Source organism: Myotis nattereri (assembly GCF_964212035.1).
Source record: "Myotis nattereri genome assembly, chromosome: 5".
Classification (NCBI taxonomy): domain Eukaryota; kingdom Metazoa; phylum Chordata; class Mammalia; order Chiroptera; family Vespertilionidae; genus Myotis; species Myotis nattereri.
In genome coordinates, this window is record NC_138080.1 from 72,492,383 (window position 1) to 72,510,839 (window position 18,457).

Genomic DNA, 18,457 nt, shown 5'->3' on the forward strand with positions numbered 1-18,457 from the left:
GAAGGACATAACAAGAGATAAGGAAGGCCACTTTATAATACTAAAGGGAGCAATCCAACCAGAAGAAATAATTCTGGTAAACATATACACACCCAATACAGGAGCACCCAAATGCATAAAAAAACTTCTGGAGGATATCAAGGGAGAGATTGACAGCAATACAGTCATTGTACGGGACTTTAATACCCCACTATCACCACTGAAAATATCCTTTAAACAAAATATTAGCAAAGAAACATCAATCCTAAATGACTCACTAGATCAGATAGAATAAATTGACATCTTCAGAACATTTCACCCCAAAGCCACAGAATATACATTCTGCTCAAGTGCACATGTGGGTAATTTTCAAGGATTGACCATATATTGGGTCACAGGCAAAGTCTCTTCAAATTCAAGAAAATAGAAATCATATCAAGCATCTTCTGAGATCACAATGGCATAACACTAGAAATCAACTACAATAAAAACAATAAAAAAAATCAAACACCGCCTTAAACGGTTTGGCTCAGTGGATAGAGCATCAGCCTGCGGACTCAAGGGTCCCAGGTTTGATTCCGGTCAAGGGCATGTACCTTGGTTGTGGGCAGTGTGTACCCAGTGGGAGTGTGCAGGAGGCAAGCTGATCGATGTTTCTCTCTCATCAATGTTTCTAACTCTCTAACCCTCTCCCTTCCTCTCTGTAAAAAATCAATAAAATATATTTTTTTAAAAATCAAACACCTGGAGGCTATATAGAATGCTATTAGACAATGACTGGGTTACCAGAGAGATCAAAGAATAAATAAAAAGCATCATGGCAACAAACGACAATAAAAACACAACAATCCAAAATCTATGGGACACAGTGAAAGCAGTCTTGAGAGGGAAGTTCATAGCTCTACAGGCCTGCCTCAGAAAACAAGAAACAATGGTAATAAATTATCTAACCCTACAACTCAAAGAGTTATAAAGAGAGCAACAAGAAAAGCCCAGCAGCCGAAACCGTGGATAGAGTGTCGGCCTGCGGACTGAAGGGGCCCAGGTTCGATTCCAGTCAGGGGCATGTGCCTGGGTTGCGGGCACATCCCCAGTGGGGGATGTGCAGGAGGCAGCTGATTGATGTTTCTCTCTCATCGATGTTTCTGACTCTCTCTCTCCCTTCCTCTCTGTAAAAAAATCAATGAAATATATTTAAAAAAAAAAAAAAAGCCCAGCATAAGCAGAAGGAAGGAAATAATAAAGATCAGAGTGGAGATAAATGACATAGAGACCAAAAAAACAATACAAAAGATCAACAAGCCCAAAAGCTGGTTCTTTAAAAGGATAAACAAAATTGATGAACCTCTAACCAGGTTCACTAAGAAGCAAAGAGAGAGGACCCAAATAAACAAAATCAGAAATGAAAGAGGTGAAATAGCAACCGATCCCACAGAAATGTAAATGATTATGAAAAAATACTATGAACAACTCTATTCCAACAAAATGGACAACCTATATGAAATGGACTTAATCTTAGAAAAATACAAGCTCCCAAAACTCAACCAAGAAGAGTCAAAAAACCTGAATAGGCCGATAACTACTGAAGAAATTAAAACAGTGATCAAAAACCTTCCAGCAAACAAAAGCTCTGGTCCAGACGGCTTTACAGGGGAGTTCTAACAAGCATCCAAAAAAGAACTAAAACCTATCCTACTCAGACTATTCCAAAAAATTCAAGTGGAAGGAACACTTCCAAGCTCTTTCTATGAAGCCAGCATTACCCTAATCCCAAAACCAGACGAAGACACCACAAAAAAAAGAGAACTACAGGCCAATATCATTGATGAAATATAGATGCTAAAATCCTCAACAAAATTCTAGCAAATTGGATTCAGTAATACATTAGAAAGATCATACACCATGACCAAATGGGATTTATTCCAGGGATGCAAGGATGGCACAATATCCGCAAATCAATAAATGTGATACATCACATAAACAAACTGAGAGACAAAAATCACATAATCATATCAATTGATGCAGAAAAAGCTTTTGATAAAATCCAACACCCTTTCTTGGTAAAAACTCTCAGCACAGTGGGAATAGAAGGATCATACCTCAACATAATAAAAGCCCTATATGACAAACCTACAGCCAACATCATACTCAATGGGCAAAAACTAAACTCATTTTCCCTAAGAACAGGAACAAGACAAGGATGCCCACTTTCACCACTCCTTTCGACATAGTACTAGAAGTACTAGCCATAGTGATCAGACAAGAAGAAGGAAATAAAAGGCATCCAAATTGGAAAAGAAGTAAAACTGTCCTTGTTTGCAGATTACATGATACTATACATAGAAAATCCCAAAGAATCCGTCAAAAAAGTACTAGACCTAATAAATGAATTTGGCAACGTAGCAGGATACAAAATTAACACCCAGAAATCTATGGCCTTTTTATACACCAATAATGAACTCACAGAAAGAGAAATGAAAAAAAAAAAATCCCATTTACCACTGCACCAAAAAAATTAAGATACCTAGGAACAAACTTAACCGAGGACGTGAAAGACCTATTACTTGGAAAACTGCAGGATATTGGAAAAAGAGATAGAGGAAGACATAAACAAATGGAAGAACATACCATGTTCATGGATTGGTAGAATCAACATCATTAAAATGTCCATACTACCTAGAGCAATCTACAGATTCAATGTAATACCTATTAAAATACTAATGGCATATTTCAAAGATCTAGAACAAACTCTCCAAAAATTCATCTGGAATAAAAAAAGACCCCCAATAGCCACAGCTGTCCTGAGAAAAAAGACAAAGTTGGAGGGATCACAATACCAGACATCAACTGGTTTGGCTCAATGGATAGAGCGTTGGCCTGAGGACTGAAGGGTCCCAGGTTCGATCCCGGTCAAGGGCATGTACTTGGTTGTGGGCACATCCCCAGTAGGGAGTGTGCAGGAGGCAGCTGAATCGATGTTTCTAACTCTCTATCCCTCTCCTTTCCTCTCTGTAAAAAAATCAATAAAATATATATTTTTAAAAATTTTATTACCAAGCCACAGTTCTGAAAACTGCTTGGTATTGTCACAAGAACAGACATATAGACCAATGGAACAGAATAGAGGATCCAGAAATTGACCCAAGCCATTATACTCAATTAATATTTGACAAAGGTGGCAAGAGCATATAATGGAGTCAAAACAGCCTCTTTAATAAATGGTGTTGGAAAATTTGGTCAGATACATGCAAAAAAATGAAACTAGATCACCAACTTACCCCATACACAAAAACAAACTAAAAATGGCTAAAGGACTTGAATATAAGATGGGAAACCATAAAAATCCTATAAGACTCTATAGGCAGTAAAATTGCAGACATATGTTGTAGCAGTATCTTTACAGACACAGATCCTAGGGCAAGAGAGACTAAGGAGAAAATAAACAAATGGGACTACATCAAAATAAAAAGCTTCTGCACAGCAAAAAAAAACCCATCAACAAAACAACAAGAAAGCCCACTGCATGGGAGAACATAGTTGCCAATGTTATCTCTGATAAGGGTTTAATCTCCAAAATTTACAGGGAACTCATTCAACTTAACAAAAAGAAGAGAAACAATCCAATCAAAAAATGGGCAAAGGACCTAGACACTTTTTGAAAGAGGACATTCAGAAAGCCAAGAGACACATGAAAACATGCTCAAAGGCACTAATCATCTGAGAGATGCAAATCAAAACAACAATGAGGTACCATCTCACACCTGTCAGAATGGCTATCATCAACAAATCAACAAATGACAAGTGCTGGACAGGATGTGGAGAAAAAGGAACCCTCATTCACAGCTGGTGGGAATGCAGACTGGTGCAGCCATTATGGAAAACAGTATGGCATTACCTCAAAAATTTAAAAATGGAACTGCCATTTGACCCAGTAATACCACTCCTAGGAATATATCCCAAGAAACCAGAAACACCAATCAGAAAGGATATATGCACCCCTATGTTCATAACAGCACAATTTACAATAGCTAAGATTTGGAGACAGCCTAAATGCCCATCAGCAGATGAGTGGATTAGAAAACTATGGTGCATCTACACAATGGAATACTACGCTGCTATAAAAAAGAGGAAATTCTTACCACTTGCAGCAGCGTGGATGGAACTGGAGAACATTTGCTAAGTGAAATAAGCCAGGCAGTGAAAGAAAAATACCACATGATCTCACTCATTTATGGGTAATAAAGAACATTATAACCTGATGAACAAAAAGATACAGAGGCAGAGAAGCATTGAACAGACTGTCAAATTACAGCAGCAAGGATGGCGAATGTTGGGGGGGGAGGGGCGGTTAGAGATCAACAGAAGGACTTGTATGCATGCATGTAAGCATAACCAACAGACACAAGACACTGGGGGGTGGAGGCGGGGGAGGGGATGCCAGGGGTAGGTCAATGGGGGAAAAAAGGAAACATATGTACTACTATTTGTAATACTTTAAACAATAAAATAAAATTTAAAAAAATAAATTAAAAAAGATACACAACCTACCTCTGTCTCAGAAACAATACAATGTAAGGCAGTGGTTCTCAACCTTCCTAATGCCACGACCTTTTAATACAGTTCCTCATGTTGTGGTGACCCCCAACCATAAAATTATTTTCGTTGCTACTTCATAACTGTAATTTTGCTATTGTTATGAATCATAATGTAAATATCTGATATGTAGGATGTATTTTCATTGTTACAAATTGAACATAATTAAAGTATAGTGATTAATCACAAAAACAATATGTAATTATATATGTGTTTCTTATTCTTAGGCAACCCCTGTGAAAGGGTCATTTGACCCCCAAAGGGGTTGCAACCCACAGGTTGAGAACCACTGATATAAGGGAAAGAATGCAGGCTTGAGAGACTGAACATAAATCTGCCTCTGGCACTTAAATGGAAATAGGAGCTCATTAAAATAACCTATCTTATCTATTAATAGAAAGATCATCCAATTAATAGAGATTTTAGGAAAAAAATTAAAAATGTATTTGGTAAGAAGCAAATTACTGCCTGATACTGAATAACCAGTAGCCAATATTAATAAATGATGGTGTGGTCACCCTACTGTAGGAAAACAGGGTGACCTATACCAGTAAGAAGTGACTCTTTTTATTCTTCTTTATTAAAACTAGGGTAAACTTTCCTATCCTCAAAAATAATAACCTCTCTTTACCTCCATCATGTACAAAAATTAATTCAAAATAGTTCATAGGCCTAAATGTAAAACCTAAAACTATAAAATTTTCAGAAGAAAACAAAATCTTTGTGACCACTGGGGTAAGCTATATGTCTTAGATATGACACTAAAGTAAAGTCCATAAAAAGAACAAATTGATAAACTGGACTTGATCAAAATTAAATACTTCTGCTCTTCAAAGGACAACATTAAGAAAATAAAAAAAGCCCTCGCAGGTGTGGCTCAGTTGATTAGGTTGCCCATTGAGTTGCCCATCAGGACACATACCCAGTTTGAAGGGCTCCATCCTCATTTAGGGGGCATGATGTTTAGCGCTCTCCCTTCCTTTCTCTCTAAAATTCAATAAAAAAACTTTTTTAAAAAGAAAAAAAGGATATGAAACAACCCACATATTGGGAGACTAATCTGAAAAGGGACTTGGATCTGATATAGAACTTGTATCCAGAATACATAAAAAGAACTCTTAAAACTAAGTAGGTAAGAAAATAAGCAACCTAAATAAAAAAATAATAAAAATAAAGACTTAGACACTTCAAAGACAACAGCAAATAAGCACACAAGATGCACAATATCATTCTCCTTCAGGGAGATGCACATTAAAACCAAAATGAGGTACCGCAAATAAGCACATAAGATGCACAATATCATTTGTCTTCAGGCAGATGTACATCAAAACCACACTGAGATACCACCACACATCTGTCAGAATGGCTAAGATGAAGAAGACCGACAATAATAAGTGTTGTTGAAGATGTGGAAGAACATAAACTCTCATATATTACAGATAGGAATGAAAATGGTACAAACATTTTGGAAAACAATTTGGAGGTTTCTTTTAAAATTAAACATATGATGCAGCCATCTACTCTTAGGTATTTACAAAAGAGAAAAGACAACATATCCATACAAAGAACTCAATCTTCACAGCCCAAGCTGAGAACAGCCCAAATGTACATCAGTAGATGAATAGATAAACAAACGGTGGTACACCCATAAAATGAAATAATACTCAACAATAAAAAGGAATGAACTCTTGGAGAACCAAGATGGCGGCATACGTAAACACCTATACTTGCTGCCTCTCACAACCACATCAAAATAACTAAAAGGCAGAACAACTACCACCCAGAACTGCGGGAAAGCTGAGTGGAAGTTCTACAACTAGAGAGGTGAAGAAAGCGCTTTGAGACTGGTAAGAGGTGTGGAGGCATGGAAAGTGCTGGCACCTGGATGTGCTGCTCTTTTAATCAGGAGGGAGATACAAGCTCCAGTTCCGGAGAGACTCTGGGGACCCAGACACATATGGGGAGAAACTGTAGGGACAGGAACGCGAGGGCAGCTTTCTCTCAGAGGTGCTCGCAGGGATCATTATTCCTGCATGGGGCATGGAACACGGAGACCCGGAGACCATTCCAGGGCAGGGCTGACTGGCAGCCATTGCAGTTTGCTCTGCCCTGCTGCTTCCAAAAGACCCCACTACACCCAATTTACAACCCCACCCAAGCTGTGCCCATTGGCTTTTGCATATGAATGGCCTGTCCTTTCTCCGCCTAAAATCTGTCAAACTACAGCTGGGTCAGAGAGCCCCAGAGCTTCCAAAAGAAGGCCCAAGGCCTGGCAGCAGCAGCCTTCCTTGCTTCCCAGCTGGGTCTCGTCTGGGCACTTCCAAACCTCATACAAAGAGGAGGAATCTGCAGATGTCTCTGAGCTCCTGCTGGGCAGCCCCAAGACAGTGGCTGACCTTGTACCTCCTTGGAGATCCAAGAGCCAGTATACCCAGTGGTCAGAGTGATACCATACCAGATTACAACTCTTCACATTCATAAGAGACGCACTTAAGGGGCAGACTCAGTGAGCACCAAAGCCCCACTGAAGCAGCAAGCCCTGCCCCATAAGGGTGTCTCCTGCGCAACAGATCTTCCAGTGTAGACAGAGCTGGTCATCACAGCCAATTGGCCTGGAGGTAAATTCCTCCCAGCGATACCAACAGCAATCATGGGTTAACTACAACAAGACTGTGTAAACAGCCCACAAAGGGATACACCAAGAGCATTCACCTTAGGTGACTGGGGAGGCTGAGCCACTGGGCCCCATAGCACACCTACCACACAAAGCCACTCTATCAACTCAAGGAGACTTAGCAGCTACCCAGTACATAGGAACAAACATAGGGAAGCAGCCAAAATGTGGAGAAACAGAAACAAGTCACAAAGGAAAGAAATGGAGGAGAGCAAAATACTGGATATAGAGTTCAAAAACCACAGTTACTCAAGAATCTTCTAGAAACCTCCGAGAAATTTAGTGAGACCTTCAAGGATATGAAAAAGGACCAAGCAGAAATTAAGCATACACTAACTGAAATAAAGAATAACATAGAGATTCAACAGCAGACTGGAGGATCCCAAGAATCTGAAGTCAAAGATTTGAAATACGAAGAAGCAAAAACCACCTAACCGAAAAGCAAAATAAAAAGAATCCAAAAATATGAAGACAGTGTAAGGCGCCACTGGGGCAACTTCAAGTGTACCAACATCCGAATTATGGGAGTGCCACAAGAAGAGAGAGAGAAAGATGTTGAAAACCTATTTGAAGAAAATGACAAAAACTTTCCCTACCTGGTGAAAGAAATAGACTTACAAGTACAGGAAGCGCAGAGAACCCCAAACAAAAGAAATCCAAAGAGGACCAAACTAAGACACATCATAATTAAAATGCCAAGGGCAACAGGCGCCCGGCTAGCTCAGTCGGTAGAGCATGAGACTCTTAAAATGCCAAGGGCAAAAGACATAGAGAGAATCTAAAAAGCAGCAACAGAAAAAAAGTTAGTTACCTACAAGGGAGTACCCATACGACTGTCAGCTGATTTCTCAAGAGAAATTATGCAGGCCAGAAGGGAGTGGCAAGAAATATACAAAGTGATGAATAGCAAGAACCTACAACCAAGATTACTCTAACCAGCAAAGCTCATTTAGAATTGAAGGTCAGATAAAGAGCTTCACAGACAAAAAGAAGCTAAAGGAGTTCATCACTCCCAAACCAGTATTACATGAAATGCTGCAGGATATTCTCTAAGAAGAGGAAGAAGAAGAAAGTAAAGATAAAAAATTATGAACAACAAAGTGACAACAAATACATATCTATCAACAAGTGAACCTAAAACTCAAATGAATAAAAAACCTGATGAACAGAACAGATAGGTGAATGTAATAGAATTAGGGGCATGGAAAGGGAGCAGACTGACAATTCTCGGTGGGAAGGGGTTGCAGGAAGAGACTGGACAAAGAGCTTACACCTATGGACGAAGTCAGTGGCGGGGCAAGGGGGGAGCCTGAAGTGGGGTGGGAACCGGGTGGAGGGGAGCTGCTGGGGTCCAACCCCAGCGGGTCCAGGGGTCCCCAAAGGTGTGGACGGAGTCGGCGAAGAAGGAGTGACACGGAGACAGTGTTCAGTTGATCAGCAGCCTACCAGGATCTCCAGCTAAGTTCTGGTCTGGATCTCCAGAGAGGTTCTGCTCTGGATCTCCAGCCAGGTTCTGTGTCCATGTTCTCTTGCAGGTTCTCCAGCCAGGTTCTGTCCAGGTTCTCCAGCCAGGTTCAGTCACCAGGTTCTAGTCAGGTTCTCTTGCCAATTTCTGTAGTCAGGTTCAGTCCAGGATCTTTTGCCATGTTCTCTCCAGCGAAGTTCTTTTGTCTCTAGAGAACGTTCTGTGTAGGTTCTGTGCCTCGGTTCTGTCTCCCTCTCTGTCTCCTAAGTTCTGTGTTCTAAGTTCTGTCTCTTGCTGTCTTGTTACATCTGTATTTATACCAGTTGATTCAATCCTATCAATCTCTATTACAAAGGTTAGGGCGTTTCTTATCTCCATTCCAGGGAGTAAAGATTATGTAGCTTAAGCATGATTGTTCGTAGTTAAAGTGATTAATTACCCACCTGGCACTTAGTTGAGGGGTTTTATTCCCTCCCTAACTTAAGGGGAAAATCCCTACCTGGGGAAACAATCTTTCTCAGAGAGGAGACCTTGGTTAAAACACATAGTGCCAAGAAGGTGAGCAAACATTTTAAGAACAGTATGCCATATATGCCAGGTCCTTTGGGCTGGCTCCCGGCAGGGAGCTATGGGGGGGAAAAAGAGGAACATCTGCAATAATCTGAACAATAAAGATAAAAAAAAAAAAAGGAATGAACTCTCAATACCTGCAACAATATTGCCGAATCTCAAAATAACTAACTATGCTGAGTGGTAGTTTCACAGGTGTACACACACACACACACACACACACACACACACATAGATATTACACATCATAACTTAATATCAAATTGTATATTTTGTGCAATTTCTTTTACTATACCCCAATAAAGCTGTTTTAAGAAAGAGAATGTATTGATATACACATCAACATTGTTAAGTCATAAACAAAAAACTATATACACTTTTATTCCATTTATATGAAACATCAAAAATAAATCTAATGTGAAAGCAGATAAGCATTTATCTGAATTGGGGAAGGGGATTGGAATTGGGGGTCGGTGGGGTGTGTAAGGGTTGACTGGAACCTTTCTGGAGTGGTGAAAATGTTCTATTCTCCCCTGTGATGTGGTTACATGGGTGTGTAAATTTTATCAAAACATACATTAAAATGGGTGCATTTTACAGTAGGTAAGTTATATTTCAATTTAAAAAAATAGCTTTGCCTTAGATAACCTGTTTAGAGTATCACATAATATAGACTAGCAAAATTGGATCATTGGCTCAAAAGGCAAGAAGATCTTTCTAAAATCTGACAAAATGGGCACTCTCTGGGAAGCATGCCCATGCCTTTCTTTCCTTCTCCCCCAGGCACAGTAGCTTCCTCACTCCCAAGCTCCAAGGGACCTTCCTTTACCTCTGTAACTTGTTTCCTAAGCCCATTTCTTCTAGGTATTACTTTTTCTACCTCTGTGATTTACCCAATAAATGTCCTTACAAAAAAAAAAAAGATTTGACAAAATAACCCCACAACTATCTTGTCCTCTATCTTTCCCCTGCAAAGGTGGCAGCGGAAAGATGAAATAATTCAATCTAACATGGCCATCTATTTACAGACACCAGTTAATTCTGTCCCATTCCCCACAGAACCTACTCTAAATTTACACTCTTCCCTTCCAGTTAGAAAAACCTTTTCTTTCTCACCAAGCCAAGGAAAAATTGCTTAAGCTTCCTTCTCCTCTCTCACAGCTCCATGGTGCATTCCTATTTTACCTTTCTATCTCTTATCCTCTCCTCTTAGTGACTGTCCCCTAGCAATTATTCACTCTCCTGGTAGGATATTTACTTCCCTACACAGTTCTTAACCTTCATCCTATGAACACTCAAGCATTTCTTCCTTTTGACCCTATACTATCCTCCCTTCAGCTACTGCACTCTTTTTCATTGAAATCAAGCGTCTGTAAGAAAATAGTGTCTGCTGCTACCCATTCACCTTCATCCTGATTTAATGTGGCACTCTCTAGCAAAAAGTGAACCATTTATCACAGTCAAATACAACAGCCTCTATTTACTCCGCAACCTCTTGGATCTTGTCTTTTTGCAACATCTGCCCTGCTTATGACACCCCACTCCCGGGGCTTCACAGACATTCTTTGACTAGGTCCTCCATACCCTCCTTTTAAGGGGAGGTACTGTCATTGTGCTTCTTCTCGCCCTATAGATGCTTTCTCTTTAGGCAGCATCATCCACACTTACGATTTTAATGATTTATGAACATAAGACTCAGCCCTTATTTCTTCACTACTTAAATGCTATACTATCCACATATAATGCTGAAAAAAGAACAATATCCTTAGTACAGCTTGGAAAGTGCTTTACAGGCAGGTCTCATCTGAACATTTCTAGGTTCTGACCCAATCTATGTAGTATAACTCTCCCAAAATATCACATTCTTTTTTTTTTTTTTGGGGGGGGGGGGGGGGTAAAAAGTTTTGAGTTATAAAGAAAAGTATATACATCCTAAGTGTATTATTTATGAATAATCATGAAGTAAATATGCTTATGCAATCACCAATCACATCTATATATATAAAAGCCTAAGCGACCAAAATCAGTCGCTATGACATGCACTGACCACTAGGGGGCAGACGCTCAACACAGGAGCTGCCTCTTGGTGGTCAGTGTGCTCCCATACCTGCACAGTGCCCCCCCCCCCCCCGCCGCCCCCCGCAAGCTAGCCAGCCCCAATTGGAACCTCCTGCAGCCTCCCTCCCACCCCCCAACCTCCTGTGGCCCAAATCAGCCCCAATTGCCAGCCAGGCTGAGGGACCCCACCCATGCACAAAGTCATGCACTGGGCCTCTAGTCAAGAAATATAAATCATCACCAGTAACCCAGCAGCCTTCCTTGTCACTAACAAGTACCTCTTTCCTAAAATATCTTAAACTCTAAAAGCACTGATCTACAGTTCCTATTCCACAAATATTCTCTAATTTCATTACTAGGCCCTCTGTCCTTCCCATCTCCATACAAATTTCTTTTTCTCCTAAAGCCAAACTCAGGTATCTCCTTCTATGGAACCGTCTCATCTTTGTTCACACAGCACTTTAAATGTATCTCCATTACAACACTTTTGCACTACATTATGCTATACTATACATTTATTATAAATTTGGAAGCTCTTCTGAGGGCAAAGACTGCATAGCAGCTATCTCTACGTCTGCAGCAACTAGCTCAGTATTGCAACAAAACAGTGTCTAAATGAAAAACTTAAAGCTCAAAACTTCTTTGGAAGAAGATCCTTCTGTATCTAACTTTACCTGTGCGACATTCATTGCAGATAAATTTTCCTCTGGGCATCTCAGTTAATCCAAGGCACTCCAGGTGGAAAGCCCCACAGCACTGAGCCTCACATAACAGCAGCTCACCCAGTTTCTCACAGTTCTGTTAAGAAAAAGAAAACAGATCTGTCTATAGAAAAAGTATTTTTTTTGTCTTTTTCTTTTTAATACTGTATTTTTAGTGATTTCAGAGAGGAAGGGGGAGAGAGAGAGAGAGAGAGAGAGAGAGAGAGAGAGAGAGAGACACATCAATGATAAGAGAATCATTGATTGGCTGTCTCCTCCACAACCCTTAATGCGGATTGAGCCCCAAACCCAGGCATGTGTCCTTGACCGGAATCCGGAATCGAACCCGGGACCCTTCAGTCTCCAGGGCAATGCTCTATCCACTGAGCCAAACCGGTTAGAGCTATAGAAAAAGGTTTTTAAAAATCCCAAGAAGGCCCTTAGGAAGGCAAAGATTAATAAGTAGCTTTGCCAGAAACAAGAAATCCCACCAACCATTCATGCAATATGTAATGATTACCAGGTAGCACAAGATCCCTGGTTCTTATGGTTTTTATATTCTAAGGATAGAAAATACAAGTAAAAACTTAAGCAGAAAAGATATCAGACATGATAAGCATTATTGTAGAGAACTGAAGGAAGAAAATTCAAATAGATACTTTGGACTGGGTGATTAGGAATAGCTGCTCAGATTAGCTCTGAAAGACAAATCAGTCATGTGATGTGAAGGAAGGGCCAGGAAAGCAGCAAGTATAGAAAGTCCACAAATGGAAAAAAACCATGGCATGTCTGAGAAGCACTAGGAAAGCCAGTGTCATGGGACTAAAGTTGTAAGTGGTAGAAAATGAGGTACAAGAGAGGCAAAGGCCTGATTATGTGACCTTACTGATTATGGTACAGAGTTTCAGATTTTAGGTGTTTCATTAGATAGCTTTACCAAAGGAAGGCTAAAATCAGTGACTCATTTAAAAACAGATCCTTGTGATTGCTACGTCGAAACTGAGTTTAAGAATAGAAAGCTGATCTAGGAATATATCCTAAGAAACTCGAAACAACAATCAGAAAGAAAATATTTACGTCCTAGTCAGTTTGGTGCAATGGATAGAGTGTCAGCCTGTGGACTGAAGGATCCCAGGTTCGATTCCAGTCAATGGCACATGCCTGGATTGCAGAGGCAGCCGATCAATGATTCTCTCTCACTGATGTTTCTATTTCTCTCTCCCCCGCCCTTCCTCTTTGAAATCAATAAAAAAATACCTTTTTTAAAAAAAGAAAGAAAATATTTACAATAGCAGCGCTATTTACAATAGCTAAGATCTGGAAACAGCCCAAGTGTCCATCAGTAGAGTGGGTAAAAACGCTGTGGTACATTTACACAGTGGAATACCATGCAGTTGTAAAATAGAAGGATCTCTTGCCCTTTGAGACAACATGGAGGGACCTAGAGAGTATTATGCTGAGCCAGTCAGAGAAAGACACATATCACATGATCTCACTTATATGTGGAATATAATGAACAAAATAAACTGACAAAATAAATCCAGAGACATGAAAGCATGTAACAAACTGGCAATTCTGAGAAGGAAGGGGGCGGGGGGGGAGCAGGGAGGCAGGAAGAGATTAATCAAATAACTTATATGCATAACCATGTGGTGAAGGCCTGGAGAGAGGGTAAGAGCGGGGAGTAGGGGACCAATGGGGGAAAGGGGGCATCTATAACACTTTTAAAAATAAAGATAAATTTTTTTTAAAAAGTAGAAAGATGAGAAAAGAAGCAAAGAAATAATCAAGAAGACTACTGCAAAGATTCAACAAGAGATACTAGCTAGCTGGACTTGGGTCACAACTGTTCTAAATGAGCTCCAATTAAGGTTTAAACAACCCTTGAGATATGAACCAGCTCAGAAATATCATCTTTCTCAGATGATCTCATCTAAGACAGGGTGCCACTTAAGATAGGGCCTTAGGAAGTAAGATCTATCTAGATATGTTGCTCTGAAAACATTTGAAGATTTATGAAAATTCTGAAAATTCCTAATATTTCTTACTTTTTACCCTTCCAACATCTTGACTAGTTTCCCCATAGTGATTAGCAAAAAAACAAAAAACAAAACAAACAAAAAAACGTTTTATACTTATTCTGTAAGAGAAGAAAGGGAACATGTGGCTAGGTAAATCTATTATCTTTAGGAACCCAAAGAAATAGAACAGGTCTTGGTCACTTAACATAAAATAAACAAGTGAGTAGAACTTTAGCAGGGAATAAGGCCAGAGGCAGCTAGAGATTAGGAAGGGACCTCAAGATCTTAATCAATCTGTAGTCTGAACTAGTCTCACATGTTCAGCTCCCCCATTATCCACTATTCACACATAAAAACTGACAAATATTGTATCTTTCTAAGTGGGACACTTGAGAGTAAAAAGAGGCACTATTAATAAATTACAGAAGAAAGGAGACATATGTAATACTCTTTGTAATACTTTAAGCAATAAAACAAAATTTAAAATAAAAATTAAATTACGGAAGAAAAACAGATTTAATCAAAGACTGATCTAAACAAGCCAAGACCACTGAGTCACCATAATTTTATTTATCATTTTTTGTTAATAATCTCTGTGGGTATAAGTCTCTGAGGACTAACCCTGTGTTTGGGAGCTGGACTGAATATGGTCAACCTTCTTTGATCAAAATGTATGTGTGTGTGTGTGTGTGTGTGTACAATAGTGAAAATGAACAAAGAAACTGAGTTGAAATTATATTGCCCTGGATTAGTTTTATTTTTTAGCTATTTCAATTAGGAAAAAAACAAACTAATATCCCAATTTTAAAGAATTTACAAAGGTAAATCAAGACCATAAAAAGAGATCATAACCAAAACAACCACTGACTCTACACCCAAGTCAAATAAAGGCTCATAAAACAATAAAGTGGAGTCAGCTCTTTAACAATAAAGTAGAGTCACATCTCATAGACAGGCAATACAATACAGTGGTTTGGTTAAGACTCTAAACCAGGGGTGGGCAAACTTTTTGACTCGAGGGCCACAATAGGTTCTTAAACTGGACCGGAGGGCCGGAACAAAAGCATGGATGGAGTGTTTGTGTGAACTAATATAAATTCAAAATAAACATCATTACATAAAAGGGTATGGTCTTTTTTTTTTTAGTTTTATTCATTTCAAACGGGCCGGATCCGGCCCGCGGGCCGAAGTTTGCCCACGGCTGCTCTAAACCCAGATTGCCCGGGTTTATATCCTGGCTTCACTATTTAACATATCTATGCCTGTTTCCTCAATTATAAAATTAGGTTAATAATGATAATAGAAGGGAGAACCAAGATGGTGGCATAGGTTAACGCCAGAGTTTGCTGCCTCGAACAACCACTTCAAAAGTGAAACTAAAAGACAGAACAGACATCACCCAGAACCACAGGAACGCTGGCTGAGTGGAAGTCCTACAACTAGGAGGAAAGAGAATCGCATACCGACACTCAGAGGAGGCACAGTGCTGAAGTCAAATACTGAGGTGCGGAGTGCATGCAGAGCGGGCTGGTGGCGGAGGGCGCGGTTGGCGTTTTCAATCGGGAGGGAGTCGCAGACTCTGAGCTCCAGATCCAGGCGAGTCTTTAGGGACCCTGACTCAAACGGGAGAAGCGGGACTGTCTGGCTTCGGTCGGAGCGAGTGCAGCTTTCTCTCCGAGGTTTGCAGTGGTTGCTGGGACTCAGAGAGGCAGAGCCCCTGGGGACAGGACTGAGAGCAGCCTAACTGCTCTCTCCGGCCCACCCTGTTGATCCCGTGAGACCCACCCACCCCGCCCAAGCCCTGCACAGAGGCATTTGCCGGATAGCCTCAGGCAAACGCCAGACTAGCACCTCCCTAGAGGACAGAAGTTCTCTCACTCCAGACACAGCTGATTCTCACAGCCACTTGGCCTGGAGGTCAAATCCCCCCTAGTATTAGCTACAACAATCAAGGCTTAACTACAAAACTGCGCACAAAGACCACTAGGGGGTGCACCAAGAAAGCATAACAAAATGCGGAGACAAAGAAACAGGACAAAATTGTCAATGGAGGATATGGAGTTCAGAACCACACTTTTAAGATCTCTCAAGAACTGTCTAGAAGCCACCGATAAACTTAATGAGATCCTCGAGAAATCTAATGAGACCCTCGATGTTGTGATAAAGAACCAACTAGAAATTAAGCATACACGGACTGAAATAAAGAATACTATACAGACTCCCAACAGCAGACCAGAGGAGCGCAAGAATCAAGGCAAAGATTTGAAATACAAAGAAGCAAGAAACACCCAACCGGAAAAGCAAAATGAAAAAAGAATCCGAAAATACGAAGATAGCGTAAGGAGCCTTTGGGACAGCTTCAAGCGTACCAACATCAGAATTATAGGCGTGCCAGAAGATGAGAGAGAGCAAGTTATTGAAAACCTATTTGAAGAAATGACAGAAAACTTCCCCCACCTGGTGAAAGAAATAGACTTACAGGTCCAAGAAGCGCAGAGAACCCCAAACAAAAGGAATCCAAAGAGGACCACACCAAGACACATCATAATTAAAATGCCAAGAGCAAAAGACAAAGAGAGAATCTTAAAAGCAGCAAGAGAAAGAAACTCAGTTACCTACAAGGGAATACCCATACGACTGTCAGCTGATTTCTCAAAAGAAACTTTGCAGGCCAGAAGGGAGTGGCAAGAAATATTCAAAGTGATGAATACCAAGAACCTACAACCAAGATTACTTTATCCAGCAAAGCTATCATTCAGAATTGAAGGTCAGATAAAGAGCTTCACAGATAAGGAAAAGCTAAAGGAGTTCATCACCACCAAACCAGGATTATACGAAATGCTGAAAGGTATCCTTTAAGAAGAGGAAGAGGAAGAAAAAGGTAAAGATACAAATTATGAACAACAAATATGCATCTATCAACAAGTGAATCTAAGAATCAAGTGAATAAATAATCCGATAAACAGAATGAACTGGTGATTATAATAGAATCAGGGACATAGAAAGGGAATGGACTGACTATTCTTGGGGGGGAAAGGGGTGTGGGAGATGCGGGAAGAGACTGGACAAAAATCGTGCACCTATGGATGAGGACAGTGAGTGGGGAGTGAGGGCGGAGGGTGGGGAGGGAACTGGGAGGAGGGGAGTTATGGGGGGGAAAAAGAGGAACAAATGTAATAATCTGAACAATAAAGATTTAATTAAAAAAATGATAATCTACTTATAAGATTATTATAATCAATATATGATGTAATATTTATAGTGATTGGGACAATGCTTAAAACACAGTAATTACTGTATAAACATTTATTTTCTAATTATAAAAATATAGGCAGTAGGGTCTCTAAAGTTATATAAATGGTAGGTCCTCTAAGTACTTTAAAGCAAAAAAAAATAAATTGTTTTTTAAACAAATCTTATAGCAAAAGTTACCCTTGGAAAATTCCTTAGAAATCCAAAGATTCTCACACCTTGTGAGGTACAGGAAAATGATCTTGAGTGAGCAACCACAGATTCACAGATTCACTTCTCCACTTCTCCCATTTGAGACCTATTTCAGGTCGTCTACTCACGGGCAACAAGGGGCAAGTGGTTCACCAACACTATATACTTCTCCTACTTTCTCTTTTTGTGGGGAGGGAGAAGAGTTAAATCCTCAAAGGGAAGCGACTGCACTGGAATCATCCAATAAAATTATTATCCTAATAATGAATGGGCCATCAAAAAATGGAGAGGGCTTCTCTTAAAAGACAACCGGTTTGGCTCAGTGGATAGATCGTCGTCAGCCTGTGGACTGAAGGGTCCCAGGTTCGATTCTGGTCAAGGGCATATTCCTTGGTTTCGGGCACATCCCCAGCAGTGGGTGTAGAGAAGGCAGCGAATCGATGTTTCTCTCATCAATGTTTCTAACTCTCTATCCTTCTCCCTTCCCTCTAAAAAAATCAATGAAATGTATAGGAAAAAAGAAAAAGAAAAGATATGCATGCAATCAGAAGGCAAGTAGACATTTTCTACCTGACAAACATTCTCCTTGAGGGCAGCTCCTCCACCTCGTTCACCCTGCAGTTTTTTAGATGCAGGCATCCCTTGGTCGTTTTCTATGCCCTCTTCAACAGCCTCCTTGAGACTTGCAGCCATCCTGTGTGTCATCAGTTCTCCCTTGCAGAGAAAAAATAATGTCCCATATCTGCATTATTGATGTCTCCTCAATCTGACCCCCTCCCTCTGGACTGCTATTTGTCTAGCCATTAAGCACTTACAGATGTTCAGCCAATCACGCGGGCGGACTGCATGCAATGTTAGTTCTAACCCTGCTGTGATTGGGCGGGTAGTGGGCGCCTCATGCCCTGCCACTAACTGCTCTGAGGCTGTTCCACTGGAACTTTTTGAGCTGTTC

At 40.3% G+C, this 18,457-nt stretch overlaps 1 protein-coding gene across 1 annotated transcript in view; it reads right to left on the minus strand.

The window, feature by feature from the left end:
- Positions 1-18,457, minus strand: part of NSD1 (nuclear receptor binding SET domain protein 1) — a 146,343-nt gene that overhangs the window by 52,104 nt on the left and 75,782 nt on the right. The window contains exons 11-12 of the mRNA XM_081091701.1: positions 18,076-18,219; positions 12,014-12,137 (exon numbers count right to left, since the gene is read on the minus strand). Of these exons, the coding sequence (XP_080947827.1) occupies positions 12,014-12,137; positions 18,076-18,219 (268 nt within the window). The remainder of the gene's footprint in view (positions 1-12,013; positions 12,138-18,075; positions 18,220-18,457) is intronic.